This window comes from Thunnus thynnus, chromosome 17 (genome assembly GCF_963924715.1).
Source record: "Thunnus thynnus chromosome 17, fThuThy2.1, whole genome shotgun sequence".
Classification (NCBI taxonomy): domain Eukaryota; kingdom Metazoa; phylum Chordata; class Actinopteri; order Scombriformes; family Scombridae; genus Thunnus; species Thunnus thynnus.
In genome coordinates this window covers 8,647,944-8,663,865 of record NC_089533.1, presented here as the reverse complement: position 1 = coordinate 8,663,865, position 15,922 = coordinate 8,647,944, and the positions used below count along the sequence as shown (strand labels likewise).

At 39.3% G+C, this 15,922-nt stretch overlaps 1 protein-coding gene across 1 annotated transcript; it reads left to right on the top strand.

The window, feature by feature from the left end:
• On the top strand, window positions 1-14,174 carry kcnh4a (potassium voltage-gated channel, subfamily H (eag-related), member 4a). Its single transcript, XM_067616010.1, has 16 exons — window positions 1-76; window positions 4,846-5,079; window positions 5,399-5,530; window positions 5,725-5,849; window positions 6,531-6,783; window positions 7,918-8,075; window positions 8,313-8,520; window positions 8,885-9,079; window positions 9,169-9,368; window positions 10,604-10,853; window positions 10,961-11,175; window positions 11,324-11,362; window positions 11,796-12,163; window positions 12,255-12,334; window positions 12,623-12,699; window positions 13,080-14,174. The coding sequence occupies exons 1-16, from the start codon at window positions 1-3 to the stop codon at window positions 14,061-14,063; spliced, it is 3,594 nt and encodes a 1,197-aa protein (XP_067472111.1). The 3' UTR covers window positions 14,064-14,174.
• The last annotated feature ends 1,748 nt before the right edge of the window (window positions 14,175-15,922 follow it).

Below are 15,922 nucleotides of genomic sequence, written 5' to 3'. Positions count from 1 at the left end.
ATGCCTGTGATGAAGGGCCTCCTTGCCCCACAAAACACCTTCTTGGACACCATTGCAAACCACTTTGATGGCACACGTAAGTATATTTTGGAGAACAGATTTTCTTTATAATTCATGATACTAATTGATGATTTTAACGCTCTTCTTCTGCAAAACTTGGTTTGAACACACTCTCTAAGTCTGCCTTCATGCCTCTGTACATGTATAGCACACATATCCCAGTGGTTTTGTGTCCAAACCTTTGACTGGTACCATACATACTGTACATATGGTGGTGTATGCCTTCGGACTACTTGCCTGTACTGGGTCTTTGTGCGTTCTGTATCATCACTATACTGAAGCCAATGTGTTTCAAACTTTTTCTCCTGAGACATAAATTATTAAATGACAATTGTGTTGCCAGAAAATAGGTTTGTCTCAGTCTTGAGGCTGCAACTCCACCAGTTAACCTTAGCTTTTAGATTTTTTTTTTGCCTCTGGCATTTCTGTAACCTAGTTTTGGATTGTGACAGACACTGAAGAACACTGCTGTAGACAAATGTGTCCAACAGTAGTGAACTCCAATTATAAGACACCAAGTTATGACCATGAAGACAGACAGTGCAGTTGAGGATGATGTATTAGAACTGAAGAGCCACTTGTTGAGCCACGGCGTTGCTTATAGATGCAGGTTGTTCCACTGTAAGATCAAATATTTTTCACTCACGGTATTTCTTTAAAACAAACAAACCAAAAGATATTAAATTAAATCCATCAACGGGAAATTTAATGGCTCTAATTTTAAATCTAACAAACAATTAATACCGTATCTTCACATTTGTGTGGGGATGTCTGCATGTTTTCAGTGAGTTGAACATGTTTCTCTCATATTGTCATTAATATCAACCTCTTTAACATTCAGGGCTATATATATTTTCATGGAAGGAGAAAGACATGTTGTTATGTTGGTATTTTCCTGACCCTGATGTTTGTTTTGCGCATCCTGTTGGTATACCCAGTGTCAGGCATATGGTGTAAGGAGGAGAGTTGCCAGGAGAGGTGCGACAAAATGGGAGTTGTATGCAAATGAGGCAGCTGAGGGATTCACATTTTTTACTTCAAATATTTTTATTGGAAGCATTTGTTCAAAAAATCTGGACATTTATACAGAATAAAGAAATGCTTGCTGAGGGATTAATATTTTGGTGATAATTGGCTATTTGACATTGCTTAGAATAGACGTCTCAAGACCAGGTTAGTTTCAGCAATGTGTAAATGTGCAATAATTGTAGCATAAAGCTAAATAATATGAAAAAACTTGTAATTAAACACTCGACAACCACAAGACATTTCAGACCTAAAGAAATATAGCTTATTCTCATTATTATTCTAATAGATCTACTATAAAATGTAATAACATTTTACTTTTATTCTTGCTGACTAACTTACTCACTTACTTACTTCTTAGCCTCACTTACTTACTTTATTTTAACAGTTATTGTGTGCAAAGCAATGTGTCAAGGCTAAGGCTGATTTACACAGTATTTCACCTCACACAAGATTTTTGTGCATAGTGCATGAACAAAGAATGTTTGGGAATTCACTTGGATACACCTTCACAGACCTTGCATATATAAACTTAACTGGTCTTTGCTTTTGTAGGTTGTATCTTCATGCCTTGACAGTAATGTTCACCTGCTGTTAATCTGTTTTGACTTTGTTTTGTTGGTTTATATTTTGTTCCTTTATTTTACTAGTCCAAGCCTGTTGATCTGCATCAGAATCAGTAGACTGAAAAGTCATCAGCAAGCACTGGAAAGCTCTTTCCAGAACCTGATGAAAAGTGTGTGTGTGGGTCAGACTGTCCTTTACAACTTAACGGATTCTGAAATTCAGTGTGATGACACCGTTGCACACACAAATCTTCCCTCCGGTCTTGTCGTGCCCTTGCTTTCTGTACGCACATACACACACACATCCATATATATACACTTGCGCTTACACATATTAGGGTGGCAGACATTTTCTCAATCTCAGCTGCCACACTACCGCTGTATCAGATGTGCAAGTGGGCGGATTGACCAAGTAGCTGAGTGGGAGGTGAAGGGGCCAACCAACAAGAGATGTCTTCAGAGCAAAGCACTGTTGAATCTAAGAACGGCCTTGAATTTGTCTTGTTTAAATTGAAAAGCCTTTTTTATGCAAGGACAACTCTTTTAAGACAAGGGGATAACTGCAGGGCTGAAAATATTTTCAACTCATATCTCTATGCAGGAGAAATAATACAAATACCCGCAGTGGGAATGTGAATTCAAGCTGGGCTCAGGGGAATGGACGTGGTATCTACATGACGCTGAAATGTGAGCAGGGAAATGAATTAAAATTAATTATACAGAGGCCAAAAGTCAATCAAATATCATTGGAGGTCTTGTTCAGTCAAAACGGCTAAATTATTAATTCATTCAATAGCCACCTCCCAATATAGGTAATTAAGAGAATAAAGAGAATGAAGACATTGGGGAAAGCAGGTGGTGGCGAGGTATCCAACCAAAATATACCTCTGTTAATAAAGATTACAGATTTACATAAATATTGGTAGAATATGTGTGTGTTGGTAATGTAGTTGAAAGGAACTGAACACAAGTGGTTTAAAGGACTGCAGTTATAGCTGAGGAGTTGTTTTATCTGTATTAAATCCTCACTCATTCATGATATAATCACTTAACAGAGTTAGTCAAATCCGTTAAATGAGCTGCAATGAGTTGTGTATGAATCAGAATGAGGCTGATATGGAGATCCTTTATTGGCTGCATCTGTGTTTCAGAGGGCACAGTGTCTCGGTAACCTCATGGATGCAAATTGCAGCATTGCCATGTTTTTTTCTTCTTTTTTTGAACAAATTGCTATGGCAACACGAGCGTGCAGAGCTTGCTTCTTAATTTAGTTTCTTGTGAGATTAACTGCACACATAACAGGTAGAAAATATCCACATATCACTAATTGCATGTCTTTTCCTGTAGAACAAACACTTGTTAACATCCCCTGATGCTGCCTGCTTGGTGATTTTGTCTTGGTTTAAAAGTTGTAATGTATATATATCAGAAGAATCTATAACGACATGCATTTGAATAAACTGTGAATTTTAAGTATGTGTTTACTCTCTTAGCTTTAGGGAGAATACAAAGCATCACACTCATTAAAACTGGCCGCGGCACAGGTGTCCAATGTTGTCCGATGTTATCATTATAGTGTTTTGCAGCATAGTCAAACAAAGAAATTTAATCTGCTTACATTCAGAGAGCAACTGAATAAATAAATGGAAGAGACATCACTCAGGCTCAGTCTATCTATCTAAATATTGAAGGGTTATTTGGGGTTATGTGGAGACAAGTGAAAGCAGACATGCATTAGTCAGTGAATAATGGCTGAGATTTGGCTGTTGTTTCTCTTTACAATAGAACCCGGAGAGCATGACCCCATATACTTTATTTTTACAAATAAGTCTGCAGCTTATAAGTCATGGGTTAAAATGGGAATGGAAGTAGGCCACTTTATTTCCCAGCTTTATTTATAAAAGACTTACTCACACAATTTATATTGGAAACCTTTATTTCTGTGGACAGAAAACATGGAATTGAGTCTGCTGTTTGTGTCCTATAATAGTTCTCATATTACATTATCTGTGCTGTCATAGATAATGGTAGTCTGTCACAACCCTTCTCATCGATTAGTGTGAAGAAACTCTTTGGTATTTACTGCAGAAGAGACTGTTGCAGATTGAGTTTAGTGCTTTGTCTCATTTCGGTGTTATTTTCATGATTATTTTCGTCTGCTTCACCACCTACACTTCCTGCCCCAAAATGACTCTCCACTGCTCCAGCGGCAGCATATCATCTTTTCAAACATTCCATTAATTTTCAGATACCTATCGGAAGTAGTTTCATAAAAGATCTTCTCCATTCTCCATTATTTCTCAGGCATAAAAGCATTCTTTTGATACATAGTGTTCTCTCTCTTAAACTTTTATTGTGGGTATAATGGGACTAGCTGATCAAATCTTCTGTGTAAATAACACCTTTTTAAACACAAAAGGATGTCACATTATTTCTACTAAATGAATTCCCAAATTACTGTTCAAAACAAACAAAAAAAATTGCCTACAAATGTGTGTGGAACATCTTAATTAGGCAGCACTGCACCTATCATACCAGCTAAAGTATAATGAAAATTTAATAAACATAAATCACTTATGTTATTACAAAACATCAATCTGGATTTTCCTAGGCACCGTTTTGTCAAATAAAAGAGTTTTGGCTTTCATAACATTTTATGATTTTTAACAGAACAATATTCTTAAAAATTGTGTGTGTGTGTGTGTGTGTGTGTGTGTGCAATCCATTGCACAACTGGTGGCAGGATGCCACCATGCCCCAGATGTTAATTAAGGGCCAGAGCCTTGCTCAGAGGCACTGGTCCCCCGTGGAGCCAGCTGGGCCCCTGCATATATCTTTAGATTTCATACACACCACCAACAGCCCTCTCTGATGTACACTAAACTATTTTGGGGGATCTCAGCTGGTAAACAGAAAGAGTGACTATGATTAAAAAAAAACAACATCAAAAAAACCCAAAAAACAAGATGTTTTCTTTTGGTTCACCAACAAACGAGAAGAGAAAAGGCAACCAAAGAAGCTGGTTGCCGTGTCTCAACATTACATTCAGAGCTGCATCCATCTCAATGTCAGTCACAGTTTTACAGCTAGAAAAGCAAAAAACTATTGCCTGTTCCTCAATAACACTTTTCTATTCTTCAATGTCATGTATGTAACACAGTACTATTACTTTCCTCTTTTATTTCCCTTACAGACAGTAACTTTCTACTGGGAAATGCTCAGGGCCGCTATGGCTACCCTATTGTGTACTGCTCCGATGGTTTCTGCGAGCTGACCGGCTACGCTCGGACTGAGGTGATGCAGAAAACCTGCACCTGCAGCTTCCTCCATGGAGCAGAGACCAGTGAAAGTTTGATCCAGCAAGTAGACAAAGCCCTGGAAGGCCAACAGGAGCACCAGGGAGAAGTCTGCTTTTATAGGAAAAATGGTAAGCATCCTGTTCACATGATCACCCAAAGGTTGAGTAGACCATGGACTCAAGAACATACACTTTCTTAATTATGATATTACATTTAAACCTATGCGTCAAACCAGTCAAAGCATTTTCCTTACCTTGCTTTCATTGTTGTTGTTGTTATTTTTAAGAAAAACTACTCAAAACCAAACACACAGAGGGGAGTGAGGTGAAGTTAGCTATTAGAAAAAAGTTCCAGTCTTACTAGAAATCCAATCATCACTCAGGGGGAAGAACTGTCTACCGGTACTGTTGTGTAATCTCAGTGTAATAACTTTTTAAATTTCCTCAGGAAATCCATTTTGGTGCCTCTTGGATATCGTGCCAATTAAAAACGAGAAAGGTGAGGTGGTTCTGTTCCTGTTATCCTTCAAAGACATCAGTGAATCACATGGGAAAAGCCATCACTACGCCCACGGAGACGGTGAGGCCTGCACATGCATTTCCTAGCTGTTAAGAATTTGAATTTTAGCTTTTAGCAAACTATTTTAATTTTAAAATATCATGCTTCCATTTTCATTTAAATAATTGAAAGCTAAGTAGAATATGGCACTTAAGGGACTGACTCAATTTGCATTATTCTGTGGGTTTTGTGCTTTTTGCAAGCAGCTATGTCAGAAGCTTCTCACCAGAGCAGGAAAACCAAACGATCCCACTTTTCCCAAGCTCGAGACAGGGGGAGGACTATTCTGCACCACCTGACCAACCTGTTCACCAAGAGGGGCAAGAGGAAACTGACTGATGTAAGTGTAAAACCCATTAAACCAACAAGATACAGCAACACTTTATCATTCATTATAGCTAAGTGATGTTTGGCTATTCTCCATGAAACAAAGGCATTTGCTTTTTTGATAGCTGAACTGACTACTTTTAAAGTTCCATGTGTCATTTAAATGTAAGTACAGATGAAATTTTATGGGCTTCATCAGTTCAATATGGAATCCCAGTCAGGTGAGCTTTGAGTCGAGTGTTTGACATCAATCTTTTTTTAATTCATGTTGAATGAATATCTCACATTTACTGATATTTTTCAAAGGAACTTGAACATGTGCATCTGTAACCATCTTCAAACAAATCAGCAAGCCTAATTTGCGCATAAATAGTTTATTCAAGTCAATTTAAAAGCAATTGAAAATGTTATGATGATGATGGATGATCAGTGGCAGCTTTACTGGCTACCATCAGTGTTTCATGTAAGCACTGCCTCAGTAGGAAATGAATAAATGCACAGAATTGGCCTTTTTCATTTTCAAATTTGTAATGTTTCATTTATCCTACAAATTCCTCAATCGAATTAATTGAGTTCATCACTTCTGATTCAAATCTAATGCCTTCTCTCTTTCGCAGAATGCAATTTCTAGTCATGCTTTCAGGATTTTTTAAAATGTAAAATGCTTGTGGACTGTCTTTCTCTCCTTTGTCAGAGTGTGTTCCAGAAACCGTCTCCGCCTGAGTACAAGGTTGCAGCTGTAAAGAAGTCACGTTTCATCCTGCTTCACTACAGCATCTCCAAGGCCTTGTGGGACTGGCTAATCTTACTGGCGACCTTCTATGTTGCTGTCACTGTGCCTTATGACGTCTGCTTTGTCAGTCATGATGAGGGCAGTGACCATCATTCACTTGTCAGTCACAGCACTATAGACAGTGACATAGCAGTGGAGATGCTCTTTATACTTGGTATGATTACTATATTTTATTAAAACATTTTTTTTTTTTACTCATTGTAACCAAGAATTTGTGTGCAGCCATGTAATTTTATGACCTTTCAAGAAAATATATGCAACTTAATCTTTTTTTTTTTTAGAAAACAACTGTAGTCTAACTTCTGTCATTGAAAATTAAATGGTAGCTTGCACCACTATAATTTTAAAGTTGCATCTCCAACACTGATTGCATGTTGCACACCAGTTGACCTTTCAAGCTGAGGCATCTTGAGCAGCATTATCAAAAGACAACAATGTTTAAATTAAGAACAACTATATTTCCTGGTGCAGCTGCAGTGGTTTCCCTGGTGATGGTTAACACAAATAAACTTCCTACCTTTCCTCGCCCACTCAGGGTGTCTCTGTTGCCCCAGGTTACGGTTCATAATTAGATTTCTCTCACTTCGTCCCACTTTTCCTCCAAAGGAAGTGTGATAGCACATCTGTCATGAGGCTCTGACTTCCTCTCTCTCTCTCAACAGGTTTGTCTGGGGACAGACGTGCACAATGATATTCATGCCCAAAATTAGCTCATCTTGTATCACATGCTGTTGCTGTAACTTTTCTTTTTGAGAAAGTATATCAGTGTTTTATGCCAGGTCTCAGTGAAGACGTTTAAAGTGGAGCACTACTGTATTTCTAGTGCTTGTTGCAGAACCAGTATCATTTACATTCAATGAACAAGAGAAGAGCCTGTCAGTGCAGGGAAAAATGAAAAATTAGTGCCAGGAATGTATCACAATAATTAGGACATTGTACTTGTGTCAATTTTGAGTTTTTTCAAAAATATAATTGCCATTTTTTGAGCTATTTTATATTCTATTTTATATTTTATATCATTTTTAGCTACTCCCCTAATATCCATGTAATCATCTTACTACTTATGTTTATTGTATTATGATTTAAACTGGTTTTTATTTCACTCTCTTGCTGTAAAGTAACTACCTGTCTTATAATTCTATTTACTTATAAATCATTTTTGTATGTAGTCCCTTTAAAACTCCCAAACTGCTCATCTTAGAGCTGAATTTAAGTAATTCTTTAAAAGTATTTAATTTCTATTTTGTGATCATTTTCCTTCACTTCCATTTTCACTGCTCTGTTTCAGATATTATCCTGAATTTCCGTACCACCTATGTGAGTCAGTCAGGTCAGGTAGTGTACGATGCCCGATCCATCTACCTCCATTACTGCACCACCTGGTTCTTCATTGATCTGATTGCAGCTTTGCCCTTTGACCTTCTCTATGCTTTCAACATCACAGTGGTAAGTTTATCATTTTATATAACTATGCCAATGGCATACTCTCAGTGTCTGCCTCTCTCTTTGCACTAACTTTAAACTAAAAACTTTCCTGCTGATTGTAACATTAAAGTCAGAGCAAGTGCCTCACAATGGAGACAATTAAATAACCCTTAATCAAGGTTAAATGAGAAAAGAGGATGAGTGGAATAAAACTACATGTGGAAAAACAGGTGTTCTGTTTCCCCTCTCCTGGTCCAGACCTCGCTGGTGCATTTGTTGAAGACAGTTCGTCTTCTGCGTCTACTGCGCCTGTTACAGAAACTGGATCGCTACTCCCAGTACAGTGCTGTGGTCCTGACCCTGCTGATGTCTGTGTTTGCTCTGCTGGCTCACTGGATGGCTTGTGTCTGGTACGTCATAGGACGCAAGGAGATAGAAAGCAGTGACCCCGTTACCTGGGACATAGGTGAGCACATTGCGTTTGTGTGTCTGACTGCTCCCACACCGCTGAATGAAAAGGATAATGTTCTTTCTCACCCATTAGCTTTGCTTTGCCGTATTTTATGTCCCTCCTGGCAACCCCAGTGGGCCAGAGCAGCACATTGTCTATTTTTCTCCTCAGACCAGAGGAAGTGTAGGTCACAGAATAATTTCATTATATCACCAGTAATGCATTATATCATTGTCTATTATATCACCCATTACATCAAAAGAGAAAGGGTCGTCCATTGAAGCAGAACAAAAAGTAAAAACACTTTCTACAATTAGTTTAGTCACTGAAGACCTCCCACCTTAGTCTTACCCAACCACCCTCTGAACTCATCCATCAGGCTGGCTTCAGGAGTTAGGAAAGCGTCTGGAAACACCGTACATCAACAGTACCATGGGTGGTCCCTCCATGCCCAGCGCATATATCGCCTCTCTCTACTTCACACTCAGCAGCCTCACCAGTGTTGGTTTTGGCAACGTGTGTGCCAATACAGATGCAGAGAAAATCTTCTCCATCTGCATTATGCTCATGGGCGGTGAGTTTATTGACGATCACAGAAAATTCACAGAATGATGACAAATGTTCTCAGATCATCATAATATTACACCCTCTCCCACCCCCCAGCCCTCATGCATGCAGTGGTCTTTGGCAACGTGACAGCCATCATCCAGCGCATGTACTCACGACGCTCACTCTACCACACCCGAATGAAGGACCTAAAAGACTTTATCCGTGTGCATCGGCTACCTCAACAGCTGAAGCAGAGGATGCTGGAATACTTCCAGGCCACCTGGTCTGTCAACAATGGCATCAACGCCAATGAGGTTGGTAAAGGATCACAAATCAGCAGTGATCTTATTGTTCATCTGACACCATGTGCCTGTTATATCTTCAAATATTTCAACCCTAATTAAAGGCTTTGTAGTTAAAGTTTGTCTGTGTGGGCTAATCTCCTTTTAATGAAGAAACAATACATTCTGTGTTGGTGCTAGTTTCTAGATTCAGAAATATCATCCTTAAAATGTGGGTCGTATCTAATTCTCTGGAGTCTTATTCCATTTCCTTAAGTGGATGGCACTTTATTGCAAATAGAACTTTCGTTAACAATGCCAAAACTGATCTAGGAGAAGTTCCCTGTAATTACAAGGGTAGAAGTGGAAATAGAGAGAATACTCATTAACACCCTCGCCACTACCATCTGTAGATAATGAATTCACTGTTGACAGACACAGCCGCTGCTTTCTGAGAACACATTGGCTTTAACACCTTGTGTCTGTTTTTACTGTGCAGCTTTGCATATCAGCAGAGTTGGTTGTTAATTCTTGCACGTCTTTCAGCAAAGTTTTTTCAGTCAACTGTCTCAAGTCTGTTTGGCTGCCCTATGTTGAATGTCATGCCCCTCTCTTGACTCCTGTTTTTGTCTCTCCCCCCAAAAAAACCCCCCAAAAGACAAAAGTGTCTCTTAGTGTATAACAGTATACTGAACAGATCTAGCGTGATACTGATGTTGGATTGCAGCTGCTGCTGTTGTCCTGCTGATGTGTTGCTTTCGCTACGCGGTTGGTGTAGACAGAGGTTAGTGTGTTCGACTCCACTAGTGACCTTTTCAGATTACATGGAGTCATTTGATTACGTGGTACTACAAAAAAAATTCCTCAATAGAGATTCAAAAAAGATCCAGAGCCTTACAGAGTATGAAATCACAACCATCATGATAATAAACCTTGGTCATTTGAACAAGCTTTTATTCACCACACAAGCTCCACCTACAGCATGTCAGCAAAGCCATCAATAGAGGAATCATTTTGAAATAAGACAGTATACAGTCTTTTGCTATTTTAAATATTTGAAGTGCTGTTGTTTGGATAATTGTTTGCCGATAATAGTTTTGGGCATGTAGTTGACATGGTGATGAAACACATGATATGTATTTATGTTCATCAATAAAAACAAAGTGACATCACTCAGAGAGGTGGGGGTATTTTTTATCTGCTGAAGCAGTGTAGCAGACTGGACTATCAGATGTATTAAAGTCTTTATTTTCCCAATCCTCTCTTAGCTGCTGCACGACTTCCCAGATGAACTGCGAGCTGACATTGCCATGCATCTGAACAAAGACATCCTGCAGCTGCCTGTATTTGAGCGAGCCAGCAGAGGGTGCCTGCGCTCCCTCTCCCTGCACATCAAGACCTCCTTCTGTGCACCAGGGGAATATCTTATTCGCCATGGAGATGCTCTACAAGCCAATTATTTTGTCTGCTCAGGTTCCCTGGAGGTTCTGAAAGATGGCATGGTTCTGGCCATCCTAGGTCAGTGTGGACTCAAGGGTGAAACATTTCCTCTCTTACTAATTTTTGCATCTTTTAGCTGTCTTGCACCTTGTGTGACTCATCTGTTTAACCGACAATCCCTACAGGCAAAGGTGACCTTATTGGGGCTGACCTGCCAGAACATGACCAGGTGATCAAGACCAATGCAGACGTGAAGGCGCTAACCTACTGTGACTTGCAGTACATCAGTGTTAGGGCTTTGAGGGAGGTCCTTGGGCTGTACCCAGAATACGGCAGCCGGTTCAGCTCCGACATCCACTACAACCTCACCTACAACTTGAGAGAGGGCTGTAAAATTGATGTAAGACATTTGCTACTTAAACCCTGACAAAAAAATTCAATGTACCATTTTTTAATTTCTTTGCTTTGGGTCATTAGTAGAAACATACATATACCAAATATAGAATGTGTGTATAATCCCTTGTTAATTTTGACTTCAATACCTCTAGGGAGTTACAAGGTTTCCATGGTCTCCCAGGCAGTCTCAGGTATGTGTGCCTCACTAAAGTAATTACTTCAACCTTGATCTGCTTGATACATCTGACAATCAGTTACAGTAAAAATCTGTCACAAGGCTTTAGACTGCTTTACTTGCAATGTAGGATTGTTATGGTGGAAAAATGGCACATTAACGGCCTAAATTTGTTTAAAAAGAGAGAGAGAGTGCAAGGGAGAAAGGAAAAATGAAGGAAACATGTTTTGCATGATTTACTCTTACATTTGGCACACTCTGTACATGCATATATCTGTTATTTTACCATATTAGACACCAGAAATTAAACACCAGAAAAGTCACAGCATGATTTCTGATATTGAATTGGATTTGCTTCTATATTTAAGTTCCAACTGTGAATTGATATGATAGTTGTATGTTCCACAAATTAAAGAAAACATCTAACCTTCGAACCGTCTTCTCCTAAGGGTCAAGTTTCTATCGACCATAAACTACCCTATATTATTGAGGCAGATGACGCAGAACATGTAGAAGACATGAGACGCTCTCAGCAGAGGAGAGTGCCTCTTCTACATGGAGTGGGCAGCCCTGTACGTCAGAGCTGCCTCAGCACCCTGTTAGGGGAGGAACTACGCCACATCAATGCCCTGCGTATCTGTCGGTCACCTGTTCAGGGAGGGGGAGGCCAAAGCCCCTCTCCTCAGCCATTCACCAATGAGGAACTCTCTCGGTGTCCATTGCCCAATCTTAGCAATGACCCAGTCTCGACCCATCGGCCAGCTAAGCTATTAATGCCATCCTTGCCTTGTGTTAGTCCACTGAGCCTTAGCCCCAGGTAACACATTCAACCTGTTTTATCCAAATATGAACTGTAAACAGTTAACATCTATTTAGAATTATGTAACAGTGATTTGTGTCTCTGTCAGGGTCGTGGATGGAATTGAGGACAATGATCACGCATTTCAATTTAATGTAGAGCAGAGCGAGGCAAAGACTAATGCAACAGGTAAAGTCTCTTTGAGCTGCATAGTGGATAAAAAATGAATTACTGAATTGGGACAGCAAATCTTCTACATCTTGATTAAAAACACTGTAAATTAAACACAGTAAATTATACAAGGTTGAATAAACATGAGCTTTGTGGCTAACTTTGTTTCTCTGCATCCAACCAACACCTACATTATTTCCCTCTCATTTGGAATTAGATGTCATGCCACATAGCATCTCATTAACCAGTGAAGGGTGTAATCTCAACTCTTTGCTCTATTTTTTTTTTTTTGAATCCCTTTTTCAGACCGGCTCCAAGTGAGTGCTAACCTGCTTCTGGAGACTGAGGAAGTGAGACAGAACATCAGCAAACTGAACAAAGAGGTATGTTCAATATGGAAAATATAAATTAGCCAGCTGTATAGTATATCAGTGCATTTAATTTTTTGATATAAATAGTATTTAATTCATTAGGTTACACTTTTTTATTAATATTTGAACTTGTAAGTATTTTTGCTGCTTCTTCGGCACATGCAGAATTAACAGGCCCTGCTTGTTCACACAAATTTAATGTTAAGTGCAAACCTCAAGTGATATGGGCATGATGGGTTTTAACTGACTCTGCTGTAGGTACTGTGAGAAGTGATCATGCTCTGACTTTAACTGTGGTCTTTGAGGCAACTGATTTTTATCCTTTCCCTCTAAGTGTATCTCTGATTCTTGTAATTGAGGAGTGTTTTTTTTTTTTTGCTTTTTCTTCTCAGGTGAACAACCTAAACCAAGAAGTATCCAACCTTGGCAAGGAGCTCCACGACATAATGCATTTTCTACAGTCCCATATGGCCATGCTCCATTACACTCCTCCAGTGTCCTATGGCATACAGATGATTCCCAGTCCTAGCATAACTGCTTCCAATGACTGGCAGTCCCATGTCCCTTTAAATATAGCCACTGGCCTCCACCTCCATCATGAAACAATTAGTCACCCTGCCAGAAATGTGTGGGGCTGCAGTGGGATACCCTCCCAGGGCAGAAGTCCCACCTTGCTGCACTCCTCTAGCCCTATGTCATCCTGTTTACACCTGTGCTGTGCTGATAGAGAAGGGAGCACAGCTCACAGGTTACAAAGCCAGTGTGGCCCCTTCCAAAGCTCCAGAACAACTCCTAACTCCCCCTATATGACCCACTCCCATGCCCAGGGAGGTCCATCACTCCTGGGCCTCAGTTCAGCCTTCAGTGGCTTTCCAGGCATTTGTCAGGCCCCACAGGTGGCCTACAATGCCTCTATTCCCACAATGAGCAACTCTCACCCCCTGTGTTCCCCAGTAAATTACTCCCATCCATCTTTGAGTGTTCAAACCAACTCTGATCCCACACATAATCAGACCAACTCCCAGACACCCATCCATTCCTCCGTCACTCCCACTGGCCAACCGCAGTTCCACACTGCTTTCAGCTCTCTCACCCTTTCAGGAGTCCACACTTCAATGTGCACAGGGCACAACCAGAGCCAACAGGGCTCTATCAGTTGCCCCAGGCAAAATGACCCAACTGGATCCAGTCCTATTCACCACACACAGGACTTTGCATGTTCTCTGCTGGGGCAGGTAACAGACAGAGACTGTAGAGCTTCGCTGTATAAAGAGACAACTGACAATATTGAATCTCAGGGTATGAGTGGCAGTACTCCAACTGTAGAAGTTCAACCACTTCTCTTGGACATGCAGGGAATACAAACCCCATACTGATGATCTCTGTATCTTGATGTGTAACTGTTGGATAATGATGACTTTTCATGATGAAACCTTTAAAGACGTTTAGTGTAAAGTTTCCATTGAATAAAATGCTCTCTGCCCAGATGCACGAACATCTGCTGAAACCATACAGCCACAATTAAATAAAATATAGCTTGAATTGTATTCTATAAATTGTATTTTTTTTTATACTAATGACATTATTTGTTAAAATGGTAGAGAATAGATCAATTACTGGCCTACAGCTGAGGCCATTACAAAGACAATGCATTAATATCTAGCATGGCATGCACCACACACTATCTGTCTAGGATTTAATACAGCAATATTTGGATATTGACTTAAAGATGAATTTTATTTGCCAGTGTAATTGATTAAAAAAAACAAAAACAAACCACTGCATGCTGCACAACATCCGCACAAGGGAGATTTACTGTTGACATTTTCCCTGCTGTCATTGTGGCCAGGCTATGAGCTATGAGTCTGCAGCACCGTTCAGTGGTGACATGTGGTTACAGCACAACAGTCGAGGCATTTCATCACATTTTGAAGAGGGAGACAAACCAGTATTTATCTGAGACAAAACTATGATAACCACAGAGAGAAAATCTGGAGTACAACTGTACAGTAAGCTGAAAAAATTGCACTGCACATCTTGCAGGAGGGTGTTATTCGGATTCTTTTTCAAATATATCTTATATATATCTTATACTTTTTTAACATTCATGAAAACAATATAAACACTCACCAGACCAGAGAGCTTTTGAGTTATAGAATGGTTTTGAATTTTTTATGATTTTTTTTACAACCTTTTTCTATAAAACAATATTTTAGCTGGTGTGACTATTAAGATGCTATTGATGCTATTAAAGTAGCTGGCTAGCTGTAGCTGTCACCTGTTGACTCATTTCATTTTTACAGTACATGCCAATACCTCACGAGAATCTATGTTTAAGAAAATACGTTTAACATATAGGAGGGAGAAATATATTCCAAACACAAAACAAATATTCTGTATATCACTGAATTTTGGTGCTCAGTGGTCCAAAAGAGGTTGACTTTCAAAAAGGCCACTAATTGTTTCAACTCATCATTCATGGAGTGGTGACATCACTGGTACTTTCTTTTTTTTTTGCTGTGCATCTGTTTGACTACGTTAATGGTGACTAATAATTCCTAACTCAATTTAAATGTTTACTTTAGACATAATTCAAAGACACTCACATTTCCCAGTATGGTATTTGAATGTCAACTTTGGAGGATCTACTGACAATTTCAAGTAGATCTATATAGTCTTAACATGATATCCTAACTCTGAAAGGCGTTTGGGGGGCATATTAGCTATAATTCTGATAGTAGCAATATAACAAACAAACCAACCAACCAAAAAGGCTGTGATGTTTTTTTGAGTCCATAGGACAGTAAGAACATGGAAATTTCATGGTTCTTGGTTGAGCCCTAATGAAGAAAAATGTCTTTTCTACAAGAGACAAATTAGGCTTATAGGTTTTCTAGACAATATTTGAGCCCATTACTACCTATTTGTTATCATACAGTACCTGCATCTTAAGCTATCAGAGCTTTATAATTAGCTCTCACACAAACAAAGCTACTGAATATGGAGATTCAATGATAATACTAGTCTGGAAGTGAAGAGCGTCAAATAAAAATGTACTGATAAAAAAATAGGGAGGTGACTGTGTGGTTTCAAGCAAACAAGTATGTGTACTGGTGCTTTAAAATAACCTATTTGAGCTCTATGTGTGCAGGTTTTATTTTCCATTTCAGACACAAGATAAAATGCTTATGTTGGAATTTTAGTTTATGGACTTACATTCCAGGTATATTGATGA